The sequence below is a fragment of the Engraulis encrasicolus genome, chromosome 6 (assembly GCF_034702125.1).
Source record: "Engraulis encrasicolus isolate BLACKSEA-1 chromosome 6, IST_EnEncr_1.0, whole genome shotgun sequence".
NCBI classification, from domain to species: domain Eukaryota; kingdom Metazoa; phylum Chordata; class Actinopteri; order Clupeiformes; family Engraulidae; genus Engraulis; species Engraulis encrasicolus.
This window is the reverse complement of record NC_085862.1, coordinates 9,983,886-10,008,977: the sequence shown is the minus strand read 5'-3', so window position 1 is coordinate 10,008,977 and position 25,092 is coordinate 9,983,886. Positions and strand designations below refer to the sequence as shown.

The following is a 25,092-nucleotide window of genomic DNA, read 5'->3' as shown; positions in this document are numbered from 1 at the left end:
AACGCCCACGTTCTTCACGCAATCGTAAATGATTGGTCTCTCAACGTGTCAATCACACTCCAAGGGCCTCCATCTCAGATCTAGCGCATCTTCTCAGAGCGCATCTTCGCGTCTCTAGTATGTTTCTGCACGGGAAATTGTACAGTTGCAGCCTTTGGCAGTGTATGAAATTAAGTTTGTGAAGTCAGTGAGCCATCTACTTGCGTGACTAGACTGCACTAAATGACTAATTACACTAAACACTTAAAATATACAATCCCCACTGCCCAAGTGCAGATGCAAATAATACACAATACTTTATCTTCTTATTTAAGAATGTCAAAACTGGAATATGGAGGTCTGGTGAAATCTGAAGGATCATCACTGTATGTGTGATTGAAAAGTGAAAATATAATGTTGGTGCAAAATGCGTTGATCCATTGAAATCCCAATATCAGTTTAAAGCAATGACCGTATGCACACAGTCAATTGCTCAACGAATTGAATGCAGAGTTTTGATGAGTTTTGATGTATCTGGACTGGAAGAAATCTGACCTGGCCTGAATCACTGGAGAGCATTCATTTCGCTGCCAGCAGTGCTGTGCTGCTCACCCAACAGTGCTGCTCTGGTCCTGGATGTGACGTTTAACACATGCCGTATTTCTCACATTACACAGCACACTGCAAGGAATCTGGAGTGGGCAGCAAGACAAGTGGTAAGGCAAAAGTTGTTGCTGTTAAGCATACAGAACACTTGTGTTTGTTCGTAAGGTTTGAAAGATCCTTACGACTCGGTCCAGACTGAGTACAGACATCCTTGCTTTTACGATGGTGGATCTATTTTTGATCAATGACTCATTTGAAACTAGCTTTTGTTAGCTAACTAGCGAGCTGGGATAGCAGCTGCTAGCATTATGTTGCTGCGGTTAGCTTATACAAGTTTTCTGTCTACACGGATACGACAAACTTGTCAGAATTTAAGAAATAAACTTCTGTGTCAAGATGAACAATCAGCTATTCCAAACAGATCATTGTCGACTACATTCAAACAGCGCTCAGACTGCTAGCGCGCAGGGAGTACACACAACAGGCTAGCCTGCTATGCTCCATCCATGCACCGGTAGTATTAGCTAGTACTAGACATTTCTGTGATACGTCTACTAACCTCACCTTCCTTACTATTCAGCCGTCGCTATATTATAGTGATGCATTTAGCTAGTTGGTTTGTGGGACTCCATTCAAGACAACCCCAATCGGATTGAATGAAAGCAACTTCTCTGGTTCTACCCTTCATGCAGAAAACTGTTTTGACCATTGAAGGATTAGCGGGGTTGGCCTTTACTGAACTTCTTTGACAGGTTCTGTTAGCCACCTTAGCACTAGTATTACTTCTAATTTATACTAGTTAGCCTTCTCGGACAAGTTGCGATTTTCACACTGGTGTCAGATAACCTAAATGATGTCCTCAGCTGTCTTGCCATTCCGTTAAATGACGGATGCGTAAATGTATTGACATTGTTGTTTCCTTGTCAGACTTCAGAAAAGTGGGTGGGATTCCATGTGGAAGTGGAACCGTTTGTAAAGCTAAACTTCAGTCAGTTGTCAATGAAATAATCTTGAACGTTGCCATTTACTTTCCAGGTGCACTCACAACATATATTTTGTGAGGTGTTCATCCTCCAAGAAACATGACGGACACCAAACGTCTCGCGTTTTCCATTGTTCAGTTCCTCCACGACCAGCTGAACTCTGGTGGCCTGTCCTCAGACACCCAGGAGAGTTTAGAAGGTAGGGTAACATTGGTGTGGGGTTTTTTAAGGTCACATTGTTTTGGAGGTCAAGTAGGCCTACCATTGTTTACATGACACTATATTTTTTCTTCCAGTCGCAATCCAGTGTCTTGAGACAGCCTTCGGTGTCTCAAACGAAGACGAACATCTTGCTGTCACCCAGACCTTACCAGAAATCTTTGCCTCAGCTACACCCTGTGTAAGTTGGGCATTGTTTTTATGAAATTTCCATAGAAAAGAATATCATGACTATATCTATATGTACTGTGTGTAACAGTACTGAATCTGGACGTGTATGTCTCTCCCACCTTGATCTGCAGCAACCGGATACACCTGAAGCCAAAATCAACTCGAGTGGACACTCCCCCTCAGAAGAGCAGGTTGCAGAAGCTGAACGCCTCAAAACCGACGGTAAGAGCACAGCCGTGGGCAGTCATGGGTAAGCGGTTCGCCGCGCTTTGCCCTTTCGGGCGCCATTGGGGGCTGCCCCCCTTGCATAAATGCAATTTTTTTGTGTGTGTAACGGAGGTCTTCCTGCACAGTTCGTCCCCCTCGGGAACCAGCGACCTCGCCAACTACATCGGTTCGGAAATGGGAGGCACAGTACGATTAGGGATGGGATATCGGTATCGGTGTATCGGTATCGGGTTCAGATATCAACATATTTTCAGAGATCGGATCGGATCGGAATTTTCCCAAAGTATCGGAATTTTCCCAGGACTGATATTGAGCCAGGTGTAATGTTAATTTGAAGTCATAACACTTGCATATTAGTTTTCAGGATGGGATTGTTACTTTTTTACTTGATACTTTTACTTATTAATTCATTTCCTGTTCTTTTGACTTCCTTTTCTGACCAAATAGTCATCGTGAGCCTACCTCAAGTTGAAATTTATGCATATATGAGGTTTTGGTATTGGATCGGAGTAGTATCGGTATCGGCAGATATCCAAATTTAGATATCGGGATCGGATCGGAAGTGAAAAAATGTGTATCGGTGCATCCCTAAGTACGATACCACTGGACTAAAGTCCCCAACGCTACTGATACTGTATGAGGCTTTGGGAGGGAGGTTAACTAACGTTCCACCCCAACTCTCCTAGTTGGCCTCTGTTACATGTGCAGTGTGCTGTTTAGTGCTGTGTCACAGGAGTTTCCCAGTTGTGCTTTCACGTTCACAGCTCACCCACTGGGTTTGGATGGGTCACTTATGCTGTCTGTAATTACTGGACTGAATGTTAGCACTGTGTGGGATCAGAAAGTGGTGTCATTGATGTGTTTTGGGGCAGCCGCGGTTAGGTAGTTGGACTGTAGATCACATGATTGCAGGTTCAATCGCCCACCCATACCAATCCCTTCCTCCCTCCATGGCTGAAGTGCCCTTTTGCAAGGCACCTATACCCCCACACTTCTCCAGGGAGTGTAACCAATTCCCTGTAAAGATCTGTAAGTCGCTTTGGATTAAAGCTTCAGCTAAATGACCTGTAATGTAATTTCGTTGTGTGTTCAAACAGGTAATGACCAAATGAAAGTAGAGAATTTCGGCGCTGCAGTGGAATTCTACTCAAAGGCTATTGCACTTAATCCTCAAAATGCAGTCTACTATTGCAACAGGTATTTACTTGATCCATGCTCTTTCACCTTTTACTAGTCTTTGCAGAAATGCACAAAGAACTGCTTGATTAAGACTTGGGCTTTTCTTATGTTTCAGACATGTAAAAGTTTTGCCTTTTACCTGACAAGTTTCGACAGTGTAGCTTCCGTCTTGCTACACAGTCGAAACATGTCAGGTAAAAGAGAAAAACTTTTACATGTCTGAAACACAAGTAAAACCTAATTCTTGATTTAACTGTTATACATAATTAAGGAATATCATGTGTTTATTTAAGAACAGCTTGGTCTAACGGTGTTCCTTAATGAAATGTGTCGCAGGGCTGCTGCCTATAGTAAACTGGGCAATTACGCGGGAGCTGTCCAGGACTGTGAACAAGCCATCACCATAGACCCAAACTACAGTAAAGCGCATGGGAGAATGGGGTAGGCAATGCTTTACTATTTGACGTTCTGTGTTTGTTGACACTGTCTGTTTGTATGTTGACTCTTGCCCAATTCTATGCCAATGTACTTTTCCAAGAACAAGGTAAAGTGATAATCCTGGCTAACCTAATCTACAGGAAGTGGAAAACCTGTTTATAGATAGCCCACATGTAGCCTCTCGAGCCACCCTACGTACTTCCGCCAAAGGATTGGCTTCTCTACGGTAGTCTGGCCGTGCTTCTCTGTGGAGTGCCTGGAGCAGTAGAATTTTGATCGCAACCAGAAAACGGCCAATAAGCGAATACGTCCCCCACGTGGGGGCGAAAGCGGGAGGACGCTCGTGACAATGATGTACACATCTGCGCCAGAGCCATTGGTCTGCGCTATGTTGTTGTTGAGTAACTGCCAGCAATTGGGTGAGAGGTGTCCAATAATTTCAAACCATAACTGAGTGCAAACTTCCTGCTTCCTACAATCGCTTCAGAGCAAATAAATGCCAGACCATGAATACGAAATGAAATGGTAGTATTATGGGATGGTCAGGACCAGGCTAGCCCACATGTGTCATTTAATCAAAAATACTGAATCAAACCAAGATATCGCAAAACACGCCCACTCAATGCAAAAGCGTGTGCTCAAGTTGGGTCTCCTAAGGGGGCGTTGTCCCCTACTTCTTCTCTTTTTGAGGTGTTTGCGCAAGACGCGCCATACCGCCATCTACAGTGCTAAGGCGACTTCATTGATTCTCAACCTCAGGACTCCGAAGGTCTCCTAACCGAAGGTCTCCTAAAGGGGCGTTCACTCGACATAAAGTGGATACCGGAAAAGAAACAAAATGACGCTTCTTGTTAGATCCATCTTCTTTGATTTAATTAAGAAAATGAGGACTCCAGGCTCTTCTATTTGGTGATTTACCCCTACCTCAAGGTTAACTTAACCTGGTGTACTACTGAGCCAGGTTCTTGGAATTATTCCCAGTTCAGAAATGGATGTGTGCGTTCTTGTGATGAAACCAGAGTGACACAGTCTTCTCTCTTTTCTTATAACTGTTTGGTACCCACAACGACTGTTCGAGCACCTGTATTTTCCCAATAAGACTTGGATCCTTGCTAAATGTGTTTTCTTGTGTCGTGTCTACAGGTTGGCATTAGCAAGTCTAAACAAACACACAGAAGCGGTCAGCTACTACAAGAGGGCCCTGGAGCTGGATCCAGAGAACGACACCTACAAATCCAACTTGAAAATCGCAGAACAGAAAATGAAGGAAACGCCAAGTCCGGTAAGTTTGCCCGGTGAAAGTTGGGCATGTTTTTTTATGAACCCCTTTTATTTATTGCACTAAAATGTTGTCGTCTTAACCTCCAGAGGGGTATACCAAGTAACTGGTTCAGGAGTAAACCAGGTTATCATTTTCTTAAGAAAATGTGGACTCCAGGCTGTTCTATTAGATGATTTACCTCTTAACTTAACGTGGTTTACTCCTGAACCAGCTTCTTAGTATAGGCCCCAGTTCTCTAATATCAAGACATTTGAATGAGGCCAGCCACACCCACTTACTTATCTCTCTTTATCTTCTGCAGACAGGGGGAATGGGTGGAGTGGATCTCGCCGGTCTTCTCAGCAACCCTGGATTCATGAACATGGTGAGAGTCTACTAGCCTCGCGCGCCATCCTGCGTAGTTCCGCCAAGTGACTTGGCTCCGTACTGGTCTGGGGGTTGTTTTCTGGGGAGCGATTTCAGCGGCAGGATCTTGCCGGCCAATCCTGCCCAGAAAACAGCGACTAAGCGCCCCACGTGGAAGGCAAAACGGCGAGGATGATGGTGACGATGACGTAAACGTGCCAGAGCCATTGGTCTGCGCTATGTTATTATTGAGTAACGATTGGGTGAGAGCTGTCCAATCATTTCAAACCATAACTGAGTGCAAACTTCCTGCTTCCTGCAATCGAGTCAGATCACACAACCCCCAGACCATGAATACGAAATGAAATGGTAGTATTATGGGATGGTCAGGACCAGGCTAAGAGTCTACCCCAGCATCCGCTCCCTCCAAACCCCTTATGCCTCAGCCTCCGTTTAATAATAATAATAGTGATGATAATAATAATAGTTTGTACTGTAAGTCTCTTTGGTTACAAAGCGTCTGCCAAATGCAATGTAATGTAATAGATATTATTTAAAAACACCTGTCAAACACTCAAGGACACTGTACAGAGAGGAGCAATAATAAAACGACATAAAATACAGATTGTAAAAAAATAAATGAAGCAAAACAGAGTTGGTCATAAAGAACAGCCGAAACAACTGAAGCAAAAGCATTTGCCTTTTCCCCTGAAATGTTAACAGCAACAAATGATTTTGTCTCCCACAGGCATCAAATCTGATGAATAATCCCCAAGTCCAACAGCTGTGAGTATCATGCAGTAGATGCTGTTATGCTGTGTCACGTCCCCTTGGGGTCTTTACAAGTCTGTAGCTGTGGTTTTAAAGAAAAGTGTGTTTGGTAGCGAGGGTGTGTTTCAACACGGAGGTGATGCATATGGGTAAATAGACTGCCGTTGGTAAGGAACTTCCGACACCAATTTGTTGTTGTCTTTAGCACACCACAAATATTGAATTATTTTTTTGAATGGAGGTTAGTGACTCCATGTCTTTCACATGGCTTTCTTATTACCTCACATGTACAGAGATTACAGAGATGGTAAAACTCTAGATGCAGCTTACGTATGTCAAATTCATGTTCGACAGGCAGTGTGAATGCGTTAGCGTCAGTGTTTTAATCATCTTCAGTGTCGGGCCCAACAGTGTGCATATTGAGACTGAAACGTCTGACGGGCGTTAAAGTCCAAGCAACTAGGAGTGCTGTCCTGTCTCTTTCAATTTGATCGCTTTGATCGGTTTGTGTCCCAGTGTGTCTGGGATGATGTCTGGGTTAGTGTGATTGTGTTCACACAAAACTTGTTTGGCCCAAGGTTAAAATATTGTTTGCACAAGTTTTTATAGTTTGTGATTAGCGACCCATGGGTCATCTCCAAACGCACCTGCCATCTGAGCTGAGGTGTGTGTGTGTGGAAAATCAATGGTTGTTGGGAGCAGTGCTGCCAGATTGGGCGGGTGCCCGCCCAATTGGGCTACTTGGGATGAGCGTCTGCGGGTAAAAATCGGACAAATTGGCCACAAATTGGCCGTTTTTTTTCAGCCGTTTTGGGCCCATAGAAGTCAATGTAATTTGTTGAATTTGGGCGGAATTTAGCACATTTTGGCGTTTTTTTAGAAGCTTTTGGGCGGGACTTGGTCAGACACATCTGGCAACACTGGTTGGGAGGTCTGTTTTGTTCTTTATGCTTTTTTTTTAATATCCAGTTTGTGTTATCATTCCTTCCTATTGTCAGCCTACCAAACTGCCTTACTTATGGTACTTTGCTGGCATATCCAAACGTCTGACCTGGGAGCAGAACAAATAAATGGGCAGATAAAAACAGAGAAAAGTCCCCTGCAACCAGGATTTTTTTTACTACTTACTGGTATTAATATTTTTCCATGACGTTTCAGGTTTTTATCTTGACTTTGGACGTACACCACATATCAATATCCTATACCTTTTTGTACCTGTATATTTGCACTTGAAAAACCAATAAAGAAACTTGTAGAACAAGAGAAATGCGTACCGGTACTCTGCGCTACTAGTGACAATCCGGTGCAAATAGCGTAGGACGATACTACACTAGTAAAAATAGACGGTGGGCTAGATTTCGTAGCTCCTTTAGAAAACGAGTTTCGTTCTCACTCTCGAGTGGCAACTTGATTTTTCTAATATGACCTCCTGACAATATGTAAAGCAATATTCTGGCTGTTGCCACGCTGAAAAGTTGCACGTTTATATTAAAAAATAACGAAAATAAAAAAGACTGGGGGTGACGTCACATAATGCACAGTCAATGGGAAGTCTCCGCCCCTCAACGTTGAAAAGGGAATATTTATCCGCATATCGGGCTTTTTTCATGGGCAGATAATTCACCTAATCATTGAAACAACGTAGGTATTTCATTCCTGACCATTTTCCTGTTACTGGAAAAAATAACACAGCTTGCATTTCTTTACTGACACGTAGTTTTTTGGCGAATTGATCTACCCCCGTCACCTCATTGCTCTATTGCTTTGAGGGAACAGACCTGTCCTCTTTTTGACATTTATCTCTCGTTGCCCAATGATGGTCAGACAGTTGAACACTAACAGCGAAAAAGAGCACTTCTGAAAGTTTGAGAAAAATATTTTTTTTTTGCATGTACACAACAAGTGAGCCCACTTACACCCCAACTTGTAACTTTTTGCCATGAAATCTGACGGTTCCGGGTAGCATGCACGCGCTAGCTGTATTCTGCCTCGTTGACTTTGCATTGACGTAACGTCACTCGGTCGGCTATTATTTGTTGTCATTTTTATAAATCAATGTGCAAGTTTTGAGGATGGCAACAGCCAAAATATTGATTAATGGGTTGTCAGGGGGTTATATAAGCAAAAATAAAGTTGCCACTCGTTAACACCAACGAACTGACAAGATATGAGACTGGGCCCACCACCTAAAAAGGAAGGACTCTGATGAAGACGCTTTGTCGGAACGTTAGTCTAATTCACTGTGAATAAATAAGAAATAACTGAAAAGACATCCATGTGGCACCAGATTTCTTTCCCCCCCCCTTTTTTTTACCAATAAAGAAACCTTTCGAAAAATTATTTTGATGAAGGTTTTGAATTATTTTGATGAAGGTTTTGAATTATTTTGATGAAGGTCTAGGACCGAAACGTCGTTTGTTAAAGAAAGAACAGCGAAATGGTCAGTGTGCGGGAGTTTCATCATGTGATCCTCTTTTGTGGCCCAGGGTGTCGGGGATGATGTCTGGAGCATATCAAGGAGGCGCCCCCCCACCAGGAGGGGCTGCGGCACCACAACCACCAGCTGCAGCAGCAGGAGGAGGAGGTGCAGGACCCGGGGCAGGAGCAGGTAGGGGTGGCCGATATATGACTATATTCAGGGTTCCCACTGGTGCTTGAATTTCAATTAAGTATTTTCAAGGTTTTGAAAATGCTTGAATTTTTGGTGAAGTGCTTGAAAATGCTTGAAATTTGTGTCAAGTCGAAATCAGTAAGCCAAATAATAGAAATAAATTGTTCAGGTTCATCAAAAATCTGAGGAAGTGAGATGTCAGATTGGATTTACCATTCGACACCCTAAAATTGAGTAAAATGCAGGAAATTGCATCTTAAAAACACATTTTTTTCTGGGGGAGGACTCCCACTATTTAAAGGTGCTGGAAAATTGAAAATTTTGTGCTTGAAAAGTGCTTGGATTTGTTCATGAAAAAGGTGTGGGAACCCTGGATATTAAATCGTGATATCGATATAAGATCGTCTCGAATCTGCCAAGTGTCTGTGTCAGTATCAGAGTGATGTTTACTTACTAGTGTGACAGGCCTAGTTGTTGTCTTCACTTTATCACTTCACATTATTGTATTCCAATTGTGCACTTCACGAAAGGATCATTAGTGTGTTAAAATTTTACTATCTGCAATTTTTGATGTTGTTTTTAGTTTTGCGATGGAAGATCGTGATAACATAAAATCTCAATTTTTTTTTTTAAATTATTATTATTATTATTTTTTTTTTTTTAAACAATATGTGACATGACATTTTTGCCATATCGCCCACCTCTAGGAGCAGGAGCAGCGGGGCTGGGGGCAGGAGCGGCGGGCATGCCCGGAGGATTAGGAGGGCTGGGTGGCATGCCCGGAGGACTTGGCGGACTAGGAGGAGGTCTTGGAGGAGGTCTAGGAGGAGGACTTGGAGGAGGAGCAGGACCCGGAGGACCCAATGACCTCTCTGGCCTCATCCAGGCGTAAGTCAAACCACTGCGGGCGCACACATACACACACACACACACACACACACACACACACACACACACACACACACACACACACACACACACACTTCACCCAGCAAGTCTTTTTTATGTTCATTTTGCTGACAGTGATGGACTGATGGCCCTGCTAAGCCAGTCTGAAGTACTTAAAATGCGTGTGTGTGTGTGTGCTTGCGCTTGACCTCTCTGGCCTCATCCAGGCGTAAGTCAAACCACTGCGGGGACACACACACACTGCACCCAGCAACCCTTTTAATGTTCATCTTGCTGTTCAACAAAGACACTTTTCCACACCTCTGTAGTTGGGCAGGTGCGTAGGATATTATCCCATGGGGTTGTCATTCAAGTGTACAGAAATCCCGAACACTGTCCTTTACCTGAAGAAGGTCGTATGACCAAAACGTTGTATTAAAGTTTGTTGGTGGAATGGACAGTGTGCGGAATTTCTTTACACTTGAATGTTCATCTTGCTGACAGTGATGGACTGATGGCCCTGCTAAGCCAGTCTGAAGTACTTAAAAGTGTTTCGTGTGCGGGCCCGGGACAGCCGATGGCGTAGTGGTTAGAGAGTTGGTCTTTCAATCTAGGGGTTGCGGGTTCGAATCCCCCTTGACCTCTCCCTACACCTCCATCCATGGTTGAAGTGCTCTTGAGCAAGGCACGTAACCCGACATTGCTCCAGGGACTGTAACCAATACCCTGAAAAAGAATAACTTTAAGTCGCTTTGAATAAAAAGGAAACCGTCAGCTAAGTGCAATGCAATGCAATGCAATGCAATGCAATGCAATGCAATGCAATGCAATGCAATGTAATGTAATGCAATGTAATGTAATGTGTGTGTGTCCACCAGAGGCCAGCAGTTTGCCCAGCAGATGCAGCAGCAGAACCCGGAGCTGATCGAGATGCTGAGGAGTCAGATGCGTAGCCGGCCACCCAGCGCCAGCAACGACGAGCAGCACTGACACACACACTCACACAGGTGAGGCCTGTTTTCCTATAGAGTGTGTGTGTGTGTGTGTGTGTGTGTGTGTGTGTGTGTGTGTGTGTGTGTGTGTGTGTGTGTGTGTGTGTGCGTGCGTGTGTGTGTGCGTGCGTGCGCGCGCGCGCGTACTACTTGCGTGTGTGTCAGATACGCAGCCGGGCGTCAGTTTCGAAGCCCAACACAGCACTGTGGAGAGCAATCAGTGCACAACATAATCTGAACAACCAATGTTGGTTTGGAACAAAGATGTTGTGGAATTTGATATTAATAACATGAACTCTCCATACACTTGTCATTTGCCCATTCTGATGAAGTTTATAGCCTTGCCTTAGGTAAAAAAAAGTTGGTAAATTACTGCCTCACTCAATAGTATACAGCAGGGCTATTCAAATGGCGGCCCTGGGGCCAGATGCGGCCCTTGGACAGCAAGGTTCTGTCCCCACAAAAGCCCCTTCAAATACAGAATCATTTTTTGAAATTTAGAGATAAAAGTATGGGCTCTGTTATCATGCTGAAACGGGACACGGGACGTTAAAATGCAGGAAATTACATCTAAGAAATGCTAAATCTTCTGGGGGAGAACCCCAGACCCTCCACTTCAATGAAGTCGCCCATATTTTTTTCACTGACAGTCGGCAACCAAAATACATACGTACCGTTCGGCCCCTTTACTGGGAGGAATTTGAAAAAATGGCCCTCATTGAAATATAATTGAATACTCATGGTATACAGAGATGCTGACTTGATTATCTGTTTTCTTCACAGGTGAGAACACTTCACAAGGCCACCTGAAGCCAGACAGACCATCTTTTTTATTTGTATTATTGTTGCTAGACAACAACAACAACAACAACAGCAACCACACGTTATGGCGGGGTATAAACGAGCACGCCCGGTTCCCATCTATGACTACCCCCGTCCAGACTCCCAGCCAATGAAACACACACATAAGACCGAGCTAGTCGCAAGTGTCTGGACTCGAAGCAGGATTCAAGCACCTCTCTTAGGCACCGTCACCGTAGCACATGGTTATGTGTTTTGTCTGTATGTATAACATGGGCTACTCAACTAACACTTGCCATTGAACCGAGTCATATCTTGAACCACCTGCACCCAAGTGATTTTTTTTATATATACAGCATATATATATAAAGAGCCCCAATCTTGAACCTATCTGTGAAGCGAGGGAGCAGAGACTGTTCTGTACTAAGAGAAGGGGGATAAACTTGACATGGGACCTGGAAGCCATTTGTAAAATGGAATGCCTCATAGGATTTATGTATTGTCATCTCCTGTAAGTTTTTTTTCCTGATGCAGTATGGTGATGTTACACTGTTGGTGTGTCAACAAGTGACAGTTAATGAAGGTATATCAACATGTGACGGATGCCCTTTTTTGTTTGTCCCACTATATTATCATTTTGATTAAAATTTGAAATTTTACATCATGATCTTTGTCATTCTTGTTCATGTAATTGTGATTGAATGTTGTTTAGAGCTGTTTTTGTGATTTGTGATTTACCAACTTTTTTTTACCTAAGGCAAGGCTATAAACTTCATCAGAATGGGCAAATGAACCACCTACCTAGATATAATTGTATACCACCGGGTTTTCTCTGACGTTGAAGCAAACCCATTCCACCAGCAAAGAGGTGGAAAGAGAACGGAGAAGGGGATTCTACAAGGAAATCATAATTCTAATACAGTTCTGCCAGAACCAGGAAATCATAATGATGAAAATAAAATAAAAAATAACCTTCCAGTCCGAATTTTGGAAGCATGTGCTGCTTTATGGTTTTATGAATTTATTTATTTATTTATTTTTACTGTCTGGAACTTCTTGAAATTGCAACGTACATGGGTTGACTGATAATATCAGGGTTCCCAGTGGTGCTTGAATTCCTTGAAAATGCTTGAATTCAATTAAGTGTTTTCAAGATTGTGAAAATGCTTGAATGTTTGGTGAAGTGCTTGAAAATGCTTGAAATTTGTGAACTTTGTCAAACAAAGTAAACCAAAGAATATAATTTGTTCATGAAAAAGGTGTGGGAACCCTGTAGGCCTAATAAACTTGACACATGTCGACAAAAGGTTCTGAATATTTTTGTCCATATTAATAAATCAATTGAACAAACACGAAACAGGCTTAAATAGTGATATAAATATGCAAAACTGAAAATGCCCAGGGCGCTGAAGGATGATGCATACAGTCTGTGTCCTTTATTTTGGAATGCTGCGTCACATCCTCCATCATCACTGGCAGCGCTGGTCGTGGCGAGCGACAGGTGCAACGAAAATTCCCAGCATCAGGAAGTAAAGAGGAGATAATTCAGGTAAAGAACTCAATTTGATCTCCGAAAAACATGAATAAAACAGAAATATATGTCCCAACACGTTCGTTTTCATGTTATGTGATGGCATGAAATGCAATGAGCCTCTCCTGAAAGGAGGACATCTAAAGGTGCCATCCTAGCTGCACTGTGTCAATTCTGTCAAAGGGGCTGTGGTCCTGTATTGTTTCTTGTCGACATTTCGCAGCGACTGTTGGCGTTTTTATGAGCAACAATAAACAATTGGGTGGAATGCATGTTTGGAAGTGTTAGCATAGTAGTCACTCTACGTTTGTTGATTGTTGTTGTTTACATCAGCTGTCACGGGAGCTCGTCGTAAACTTTAGATGCGCGGCTAGCTAGCTTCGTCTTTTAAGTTAGCTTGTTTCCAGTTGTGAAATGTCTGTGTGCGTGTCTCAACCTTAAATATTACAAAATTGTAGCAAGTTCTCATTTGTTTCCTAATCGTTACGCTATCTATACGGTGCTGCCGTGTCTGTCTGTACCTTTTGCCATCCATATCTTCACTCTCCTAGTTAGCTCACATGCATTGCCAAAATCATAGGGTCCTGATAGCAATAGTTTCTAGTTTTCTAGTTTCTTTTATTTAACCCTCCTACATCTCATCAGTGGCCGAGGCATTCTCAAACCCTCTGTGATAACGATGTGAAATGAAATCTGGTGTGTCCTCATCATAACGTGGTTACCTAGAGGTGAGGATCAAAACGAATCTAAATTAACAGTGACATATACTTACGAGCATTCACTGTTGGTTCTGACATCTGGGTAACCGGTTTTGGAGCAACCACAGCTATTTTGCAACAACGGGAGGTAAAGTGCAAGCCTCCCTTTGGGCCATGCATGCACAGAATGATAGCTCTAGGGCAGGCCTACTGTGCAGGTTGCAAAATGCAATGGAGCAATCATGCTAGTAAGCTACACTCCCCTGCTTACCAGAAGTTTTTGACGGTGCTTTTGCTGAAGTACAGCAGTAGGCGGAGAACGCAGAACAGATTAAAGCCACTCTGGACAGGTGTGGATGGATGCCTTCGTTTACTTTAGCTACTACATGTGTTTGATTGAACTTTTATTGTTTATTATTTATTTTATTTCTTACTGGTCTTCAGAGTGTTCAGCTGGGATGGCCTTTGCTGCCAGAGAGGGATTCAGGAGATGACATGACGTGTCTGGCCAGCAGCTGTGACTCCAGCGTCTCCTTGCACAGCAACAGTAGAGTCTGCTGACCTCGCTCTCCTCTCCTCTCCTCTCGCCTCGCCTGGCTTCTGCTCGGCTCGGCTCGGCCATTCACCCAGCAACAACAGCCTTCCACTCCCGTCGCCATGGAGCTGGTGGTTGCTAAGATCCTGTGCCTGCTGGGCGTGTTTGCGCTGATGCTCGGGGGCATTCTGCTGCCGGTGCGCGTGCTGAAGGCTGACAGCGAGAAGGCGCAGCGCTACCGCAAGGCCATGGCCGTCAGCAACTCCTTCGGTGGCGGAGTCTTCCTCGCCACCTGCTTCAATGCACTGCTGCCGGCCGTCAGAGAGAAGGTAACACACACACACATACACACACACACACACACACACACACACACACACACACACACACACACACACACACACACACAAAGACAGACACCTGCTTCAGCGCAGAGAGAAGGTAACACACACACACACACACACACACACACACAGACGCACGCACATGCACACACACACACACACGCACGCACACACACACACACACACACACACACACACACACACACACACACACACACACACACACACACAAAGACAGACACCTGCTTCAGCGCAGAGAGAAGGTAACACACACACACACACACACACACACAGACGCACACACACACACACACACACACACACACACACACAGACGCACACACACACACAGACAGGTAAGCAGACAGACACCTGCTTCAACGCGCTGCTGCTGGCTGTCAGAGAGAAGGTAACACAGACACGAGCGCGCGCGCACACACACACACACACACACACACACACACACACACACACGCAGACAGACAGACACCTGCTTCAACGCACAGCTGCCAGCCGTCAGAGAGAAGGTAACACACACACACACACACACACACACACACACACAGTAACATACTGCAATTTTATATTCAAAACTCAAAAAAGGGGAATAAGAACGCTCAGGGAGTTGGGAGTTTCCCAGTTGGGCTTTCACTTTGAAGAGAGATGCTGGAGCACACTGCAGCTTTGAGTTTTAAACACCGGGGAATGTGTACCAAATAAATAGTTAAAACTCTATGGTTTGGTGCACTCCAGCTTCTCTCTTTAATTGATATGTGTCCCACGGGGATGCACCTGTAAGCTGAGGGATGACGCATAGAGTAGAGTCGCAATTCAAAGGCAAAGCAAGGCAAGATAATTTGTATAGCACATTTCATACACAGGTGCAACTCAATGTGCTTCACAAAAAACAAATGCAAAAAGAAGGAAACAAGAAAGAAAGAAATTAGAGTCAAAGCACATTTAAAACATATGGTAAAAAATAAAAATAAGAACGATATATAATTTAAGCTAGGGGAAAGCATCTGAGAACAGCTACTCTCAACACTCAGAGAGTAATGTTACTGTACCAGTCTTAGACAAAAGACAGAGGGGTGTCGCGCCAATAACTCCAGTCCTTGTGGGTGCGTTGGTTCCAAAGCGATAATCCACAGAAGCAAAGAGTAGAACTCGCACACCAGCAGCCGATGCAATAATTGATTTATTGCTTTACATATGTACAAGTGATCAAGGTGCTACCCAAAAGTGCAAAACGTTTTCGGTCACCAGACCTTCCTCAGTGCAAACAGACAAAATCACAGAGGACTTCCTTATATAGAGTTCACCTAATAGGTGGTAACCATGTCAATCAACAGTCGGTTAGGTTGACGTGTACTGACAGTGTTACTGTACCAGTCTTAAATTTGACACTGCACTTGGGCACTACGACGCTGATGAGGAAATGCACAATATTTCACAATAGAGTCTCTTAGAACTCATTTTGCAACATAGCATCATGACAATGCGTAAAATGCAATGTTGATTTGAACCATCTAGTGTGTGTGTGTGTGTGTGTGTGTGTGTGTGTGTGTGTGTGTGTGTGTGTGTGTGTGTGTGTGTGTGTGTGTGTGTGTGTGTGTGTGTGTGTGTGTGTGTGTGTGTGTGTGTGTGTGTGTGTGTGTGCGCCCTACACTCTTGCATGTTTCCTCATGCTCTACAAGAACACCCTGTGGCAGCCTGGTTAGGTTTGGGTTATGGGCAATTTAGTCTGGGCACAGACAGTTTGCTGTGTTCCTTCCTTGTTTCACTGTTGTTGGCAAAAGTAAAGCTGCAGAAACATTACTTTACTGGTTTTTCTCACTATCACTCACTGTCTCACTATCATTCTCACTTCTTCAGTTTCTTACCCTGTTTTTCACGTTTTCTGCACTCCAAGGGTGCGACTTGTTTTGACCCCATATTTGATCCGACCAGCTCAGAATCAGGTGATCGTAATGAGAGAGTACTCAAGGCCACTGGACCAGTTTTCCTTCACTCCAAGTGGGCAGAGGCTATGATGGTGTAATGATTGTGTTATAATAACTTAATGTATTCCTTAGAACAGAGTACCTGCTGGCAGAGGCCATGATTTGTAATTGTAATAATGCCAATTTATATGCTGGTATAATGAATGTTATCTCTCTGTCCTGGACCTTTCCTCTTTCTTTCTTTTTTTTAAAGACTTCATTCTTGACAGGACAGTATGAGAGGTGGATAGGAATCGAATGGAGAGCGAGACGGGGAGGGGTCGGCAAATGACCACGGCAGTGCCCTCTTGTTCCTTTCTGTAGGTGAATGATGATGTAGATTAGTACAGACTAAGGCTGTAATGATATTGTATAGAATCAAGAAATCATGATATGCAGTCACGATACTGTATCGCGATGCAAGAAGGCAGTACCATATTGTGATGCACCCTTTCAAAGTTCTGTAACCCTAAAGTCCAGAAAACAAACACATGATATAATTCCAAGCTTCCAATCATCATCATTATTATTTTGTAACTTTTACAAATTATTAATAGCCTTTTGTAAACCATTCTACCTATAAACTGTCCCTCCCTGTTTATTATTTTATAATGTGTTTCCTCCTGGTACAGGTTCTGAAGATGGTGAAAATGACCACAAACTACCCTATGGCACTTCATAATATAATATGATGAGATAATAATGTAATGTGTTTCTGGAATCTGAGGAAGACCGAGAGGTCGAAACGTCATTGCCAATGAATGAATGAATAAAAAAAAGAAAAAATAACTTAGAGAAGAAAAAATCCAAAGGAGTGTGCGAACCTTTTTTCAAAAAATAATGTAATGTGTCCGTCCCTGTATAATTGTATAGTGTGTTTACTCCTTGTGTAGGTGGCTGAAGATGGTTCAGATCACCACGGACCATCCCCTGGCTGTTCATGATATATTATATTGTAATGTGTCCCTACGATGTGTTATAGCCCTGTCCCTCCCTACAGGTGGCCAAGGTTCTGAAGATGGTCCAGATCAGTACCGACTACTACTGTATTATTTAATGTTATAATATGTCCCTTCCTGTACAGGTGGCTGAGGTTCTAAAGATGGTGAAAATAGCCACGGACTACCCTCTGGCGCTTCCTAATATGATATAACATGATAAATCATAGTAATGTAATGTGTCCCTCTCTGTATACGTATATATTATAATGTGTCCTACAGGTGGCGGAGGTTTTGAATGGTCCAGATCAGTACGGACTACCCCCTTGCGCTTCATAATATAATAAAATATGATTATAATGTAATGTGTCACTCCCTGTATAATTTTATAATGTGTTTCCTCCCTGTACAGGTGGCTGATGTTCTGAAGATGGTTAAGATCAGCACGGACTACCCCCTGGCGGAGACCATGATGATGCTGGGCTTCTTCCTGACGGTCTTCGTAGAGCAGGCCGTGCTCACCTTCCGCAAGGAGCGGCCATCTTTCATCGACCTGGAGACCTTCAACGCGGGCGGCGGCGGCTCCGAGGCCGGCAGCGACTCTGAGTACGACACCCCGTTCATCGCCCCTCCGCGCGGTGGCGGTGGCTCCTCGGGTGGAGGTCATGGAGGCCACGGCCACAGCCACTTCAGCCCGGCGGAGCTGGCGCGCGCGGGCCCCCTGCGGCTGGCCAGTCTTGTGCTGGCGCTGTCGGCCCACTCTGTGTTCGAGGGCCTGGCCCTGGGCCTCCAGGAGGACGGCGCCAAGCTGGGCAGCCTGTTTGTGGGCGTGGCCATCCACGAGGCGCTGGCGGCGGTGGCGCTGGGCTTCAGCGTGGCCAAGGCGGGGCTGGCGATGCGCGATGCCTCCAAGCTGGGCGTCACGGTGAGTAACGTGTGTGTGTGTGTGTGTGTGTGTGTGTGTGTGTGTGTGTGTGTGTGTGTGTGTGTGTGTGTGTGTGTGTGTGTGTTTCTTGCTGTGGTTCAGCAGGGCATAGAAGTAGCCATCGTTACAAATCTCTACTTTCCACCCATTTACGACGCTCAAAGTTGCCCAAACTTTTTTTCTGTAGAGTCGCTGGGTTTTTGACATGTAAAACGAGGCATAGAGAGCTTTGGTAGCCCACAGTTTATTTAGAAATAATGCCATTCTTACAGGCTCCGACAGGTTGGCCGATATAGCCAACGCCATAGTGGGTTTACTACTAGAGCCCCCATACTCAAATAGCGGCCCGCGGGCCATTTGTGGCCCACAGGGCATCTATTTTTGGCCCTCGAATAATTTTGGAAAAAAAAAAATATATATATATATATATTTTTTTTTTTTTGGTCCGATCGCGCTGTTGGCTCTTATTTTGAAATCGCGCTACAGACGCTAGGAAGACAAGTGCCGTGCCCCTCCCCCTAAGCTAGTTTCTCCCTCTTTCTTTGCCAGTCACTGCAGGACAGGCTCCGGACAGAACAGAAGCACCTACGAGGGTGGCATTAGAGGTTGTGAGGTAGACTACAAGGGAAGGACTGTATCAGAGCCTGTAAATAAATTATTTACAAAGTTCTCTATGCCTCGTTTTTGAAAGTAATGGTCCACATTTTATTGCAAACAGTGTGTTAGGACTTCGAATTGGTTTAGCAGTCGCTGTAGCTAGTTGCTAACACAAATGAAGGCAAATTGTGTTTGAGCTCTGCTGGCAGCTAACTAGTGGTAGCCTACTTAAAAACGAATTGCTTGAGAAACTTTCACACTTTTAAACAGTCCCCAAATAGTTTGTTTGAAATGCTAAGACCCTCATAAGACTACTAAAAAAGTTATGAGCAACTTTACGGTTTATTATTGTCTGTTGCATTTAATCAACATTGCATCAAATGTGCCATTTTCTTGTTGGCAGAGGTGTCCTCCTATCTATGTGTCCTCCTCTTTGTTGGGTCCATTATTGCATCTGACTCTCATTATGCATACGAGAGCTGCATAAACAAAGCCATAATAAGCAACATTTGTTTGAAAAGTGTTCAGGCTTATCTTCAGGCTTAATGGTTTTCTCACTAAGAAATATCTTTTTTATTAATGTAGTCTGCAAATATGCTAACAGATAATCTCATGTCATTTAAAAAAATACTGAAGGGTGGCAATGAGAGCAAGGCAGGCACATCACCCCACAGTGCTCCAGAAAAATAGAGGCCCTGTATGAGAGAAATGTTCTCCCATCCTGTCACTGGAAACCAAATATCTGCTGCGGGTGCGAGTGCGTGTGTTTTGTGCTTACAAAGACCTTGTCATTTAAAAATAATAATAATAATAATAATATTGTTATTATTTTGGCGCTGGGGGGGGGTCGTGTCGGCCCGGCCCGGCCCTTTATTGGGAGGAATTCTGAAAAACTGGCCCTCGGGGACTTTTAATTGAGTACCCCTGTACTAGAGACTGTCCTGTGTGTCGACCCGTGCCTGCAGTTCACCTAGAGGGCGCTGTAGAGAGAGCGCAGCCCATTCATCTGAACGGAGTCTGCACTCACCCGTTGGCGCCCCTAGAGGGCAGTACCTCCCGGAAAAGTACACAGTGGACAGTCTCTAGTAAACCGACTCTAGCGTTGGCTATATCGGCCAACCTGATGGCCAAAACGTCACTTCAAATTAAAACACACAGTTTGCTACTTTGGCTTTACTTTCTTTGACATTTCTATGCACTAAGAAGCACCTCAGCACCTCAAAAAAGACTTTATTATTGGTGTGCGCTACAATACCTCTTGTTTCTTCCTTTTCCCAGGTGAGTCTGATGATCCCGCTGGGCATCGTGGTTGGCATGGGCATCCAGACGTCCCAGAGCCTGGCGGGCAGCGTGGTGTCGGTGGTGCTGCAGGGCTTGGCGGCGGGAACCTTCCTCTTCATCACCTTCCTGGAGATCCTGGCGCGCGAGCTGGAGGACAAGCACGACAGACTGCTCAAGGTGGCCTTCCTCATACTGGGCTATGGCATACTGGCCGGACTGGTCTTTATCAAGTGGTGAGGAGGAGGAGGAGGAGAGAGACACACACACACACCTGAAGACTCAGCCTCATACACACACACACACACACACACACACACACACACACACACACACACACACACACACACACTCGCAGGTGCTATTCCTCATACTGGGGTACGGCATACTGGCAGGACTGGTGTTCATCAAGTGGTGATGTGGAGTAGGAGAGACACACACACACACACACACACACACACACAGCTGTTCCGTGTGTCCACCAGCACAACCAAAGGGAACCCTTACTTGACTGTACTGTAAGCCAAGGACAGGAGTGTTGAGACGTCATACTGTACGACCTTCTGTACCTGCTCTACCTGCCATGAGGTCCGAATAATACTTTTTTACGTAACATTACAATTTGTTGACGCTTTTTTTTTCTAAATCCAAAGCGAATTACAGTTTTGTTATGTACAGGGTGTTGGTTACAGCCCCTGTAGCAATTGTGGGGTTGGGTGCCTTGCTCAAGGGCACTTCAGCCATGGAGTGAGATGGGGAGTAGGAAGGGTGGGATTTGAACCTGCAACCCTCGGATCTACGTAAAGCCCATCTCCGTAATCTCTAGGCCACGGCTGCCCCGTTCTCATGAAGGAAGCCACGGATATGACTCTCACCCGGCCCTCTTCTCTCTCTCCTCTGTGTCTTCTTTCTTATATTCTGGTCAATTTATTGACACACTTTTAAAACACTGGATCCTGGAAGAAGATGGCTTAGCAAAACACTTTGTAGGTTTACATACTAAATGGGGGAACACTACATAAAATATTCATGCATTGATGTGTCAGCCTGTGAAGAAGTTCTAAAGTGAAAGTGTTTTCAGCGCATACTCTACTGTAGAGTAAAGTTATAATAGCCATCTCCTAGCGTACTGTGTACTGTTACTGATGTATATATTATTTACCTTATTAAGATTTCTTATGGAAGAGTTGTGATACTATATACACACCATTGTTCTGTCAGCTGAAAATGTGGTTATTATTAGTGCTTAGACAGCATATGCTTCAGATGGCTTGTCCCTGTTAACAGCATAGGACACTGAATTAAGGCAGCATTTTACCCATTGATGCCTGATGTTGCGCTGCGCAACATTGGCCCTGGCGCCTGGAGCTGCATCATGCAACATTCAGACTCATGAGATTTGAGACAACTTTATTAAAAATCTCTGTTTGTTTGAGATGAATGAACATATTCGAATGAAAGATGAGGGTCTTAGTGTTTAAGTGCAACCTAAGTGCATATTTTTGTATGCTTCAGAAGCTGAGATATTTAGGTTTTTATAGGCTGAGGGCAGCTTTTCTTAAAAAGGGCTCAGGCATTCAGCACCCTTTTTCAGGTGCCTTAGGCATCAATGGGTTAAACTATCTGCCGTTAGGGGTGTAAATAACAGCCTCCATGACGATACGATTCAATATCAATTTCTTTTCTTCTTTTTTCCAATTACTTTTCCACTTCTATTATGTTGCACAATTTACCACAAGGGCATTGGGTAGGGGCCAGCGATTCGATAATTTTCTATACTTCAGAATGCCCCATGATACGATCCGTTTACATTCGGCCGTAAGATCGATGCATCGATACATATTAGATTATTTATTTACACCCCTATCTGCTCTGCTGAGACAGCCTTTGGGAAATGTTACCAGACCCATGCAAGTCCATGGGTAACTTTTGTCATATCAATGTTTTTGCCTGTTGTGATATCTGGGGTGCATTTCTGGAAAGTGTAGTTGTTAGCAGTTAGCAGTTTCGGTAGTTGCCAATGGGAAATTGCACTGCAACCAACAAAGTAGTTAGCAAGTACGCTTTCCAGAAATGCACCCCAGGCTGGAAGGATGTACGCTCTCCAGAAATGCACCCCAGACTGGAAGGATGTAATCCAGTCATAATACTTCATAGGAAGTTTTAAAGTCAACAACACTGTAAAACCCTCCTAATGTGTACTTGTCAAATATTTGCGTTGATTTCTTGAAACCACTCGAGTGTGCTGTGCTCTGTGCCATATGCGTGATGGAGTTTATGCACGGCCATATGAGCACTCACTTACATAATGCCACAGACAGATGAAGACACAGCCTGTCTGATTAAGATTCCTTACTTACATAATCTCTTTCTCTCTCACACACACACACGCACACGCACACACGCACGCACACACACACACAGGGCCGCCAACAGGGGGGGACAACGGGGTATGTTGTCCCGGGCCAAGGGAGATAGGGGGCCCAGAATTGGGTCTCCATTACATTGTATGTATTGGGTAGGGGGCCCTTTCAGATGACTTTGCCCCGGGCCCAGCAAAACCTGTCAGCGGCCCTGCACACACACACAAGTGTGTGTGCCAGGCAGCAGTTTTTAATTACTTCTCCTCCTTGGCTTAAAAATCCCTCAGCCATTCCTTCAAACAAATGCTGCAGCAAAAAAAAAAAAAACGTTTCATACAAGTGACCACAAATCATTGTCAGTTTTAAGCACTGTTTGATGTGCTTTCTTTTTGGTTATGCTGCGTTTGATGTCTTGCTTTGTTCAGCTGTCATTTCTGCCTTAGCTGTGTGCCATGTATTGTTATTATACATACAGTATATTCATGGCATGTGTTGTTGCATATGTCATGTCTCGTGCTGTTGTGCCGTCTGTTGCTTTAGTGCTGTGTTGTCAGTTTTGTTCTGCTTCATTTATCCTCATCAGGTGATGCGATGTTTTGATCTACTGTTGCCAGCCCATAGATCCCCATCGTGAACTCAGAAATGTTGAGTACACCGAAGTTTTTTTTTTTAGAAATATGTAATACTGTGTAGGTCCCCAGTATGTAGATATACTTAGGGCTGTGCAATATATTGAAATTATATTAATATGGCTGTCAAACAATGTCAAATTTCATAGTATCGATTTGAAGCAATATTTTTGTAATTTGCCTGTTCTGCCAAAAGTTAGGTTGAGCCATTGTGAGCACAGAGCAGACTTGCTGCCCAACACTCATGCAGAACACCACTGTGTGTTTCTCTATGGTCCTCCACTCACACTGCTGACGGGTAGGAAGATTGTGAATTGTTTAGCACAATTATTTGTCTTCAAAAGAAATGTTAATTTTCTCATTATCGAGCAGCCCTAGATATACTTAGACAAGTTAGCATCCGCCAGTTTCTATATACTTGGGACCCATATTACACATTTGTTTTACAAAACTTTGGTGTACTCAACATTCGCGGGTTTACAATCCTGGCAACCAGACTATTTAGTTGCCCACCCCGGCTCAGTCCCGCTGCCTGTACTATGCTGAGTTGTGAAATGGCTTAAGATGTCATTCATTCCTTTTTGTCTTTAAAAGGCCACTTAACTGTTTTTCTTTGTAGTTTTATTTAACGACTATGAAAAAAATCAACCAAATGCGTATGTTAACGTTCCAAGAATGTAATTTGATTGATATTTTGTTTCTGTTTTATTTAAAAGTCCTCTTTTTTATCTTGTCATGGGGTCTCAAATAAAGTGTTGAATATTTTAATTATCATGTTTATTATATACATAATAAAATATGAATTATATCATATCATTACACATTGGGCGTCCTTGGGTGTTTTGAAAGGCGCTTTATAAAACGAAAGTATTATTATTTATTATTGTTATTAAGACTTAGTAATTGCCATTCTGGTAACAACTAAATTATTATTTTTTTTAAAGATTTTTTTGGTGGTCTTTTTCGACTTAATTTGATAGGACAGGGTGAGAGGTGGACAGCAAGCGAATTGGGAGAGAGACGGGGAGGGGTCGGCAAAGGACCCAGGGAACTGAACCCAGGTCAGCCGCATGGTTGTCCACGACAGGGCCTGTAACGACTCATTTATAACAGGGGTAGTGTCTTAAAGGGACACTGTGTGAGATGTTTAGTTGTTTATTTCCAGAATTCATGCTGCCCATTCACTAATGTTACCTTTTTCGTGACTACTTACCACCACCATAAAATTCTAAGTATTCATTATGACTGGAAAAATTGCACTTTTCATACATGAAAAGGGGGATCTTCTCCATGGTCCGCCATTTTGAATTTCCAAAAATAGCCATTTTTAGCTGCAAAAATGACTCTTCTTGGACCATACTAGACAATATTTGTTTATTACTCAGTAAACTTTCATGTAAAGATCAAATTTGGCAATAGGCAGCTCAGTTTCAATGAGCAGCATAGTTGCAGTACCTTTTTTGACCATTTCCTGCACAGTGTCCCTTTTAAAGGGACACTGTGTGAGATTTTTAATTGTTTATTTCCAGAATCCATGCTATCCATTCACTAATGTTACCTTTTTCATGAATACTACTTACCACCAGCATCAAATTCAAAGTGTTCATTATGAGTGGAAAAATTGCACTTTTCATACATGAAAAGGGGGATCTTCTCCATGGTCCGCCATTTTGAATTTCCAAAAATAGCCATTTTTAGCTGCAAAAATTACTGTATTTGGACCATACTAGAAAATATGTGTTTATTACTTAGTAAACTTTCATATAAAGACCAAATTTG

The 25,092-nt window shown here is 43.6% G+C and overlaps 2 protein-coding genes across 2 annotated transcripts; both read left to right on the top strand.

Moving 5' to 3' along the window:
• The first annotated feature begins 610 nt into the window (after nt 1–610).
• sgta (small glutamine rich tetratricopeptide repeat co-chaperone alpha) lies at nt 611–12,152 on the top strand. The gene is made up of 13 exons (XM_063200563.1): nt 611–695; nt 1,621–1,767; nt 1,865–1,968; nt 2,090–2,180; nt 3,284–3,383; nt 3,702–3,806; nt 4,947–5,085; nt 5,387–5,449; nt 6,179–6,216; nt 8,688–8,809; nt 9,520–9,700; nt 10,579–10,707; nt 11,476–12,152. The coding sequence occupies exons 2-12, from the start codon at nt 1,668–1,670 to the stop codon at nt 10,688–10,690; spliced, it is 1,155 nt and encodes a 384-aa protein (XP_063056633.1). The 5' UTR covers nt 611–695; nt 1,621–1,667; the 3' UTR covers nt 10,691–10,707; nt 11,476–12,152.
• Nucleotides 12,153–12,951: 799 nt separating this feature from the next.
• Nucleotides 12,952–24,129, top strand: LOC134450663 (zinc transporter ZIP3-like). The gene is made up of 4 exons (XM_063200560.1): nt 12,952–13,042; nt 14,167–14,586; nt 17,934–18,446; nt 20,322–24,129. Exons 2-4 carry the CDS (start codon nt 14,380–14,382, stop codon nt 20,559–20,561), a joined length of 960 nt encoding a protein of 319 aa, XP_063056630.1. The 5' UTR covers nt 12,952–13,042; nt 14,167–14,379; the 3' UTR covers nt 20,562–24,129.
• The last annotated feature ends 963 nt before the right edge of the window (nt 24,130–25,092 follow it).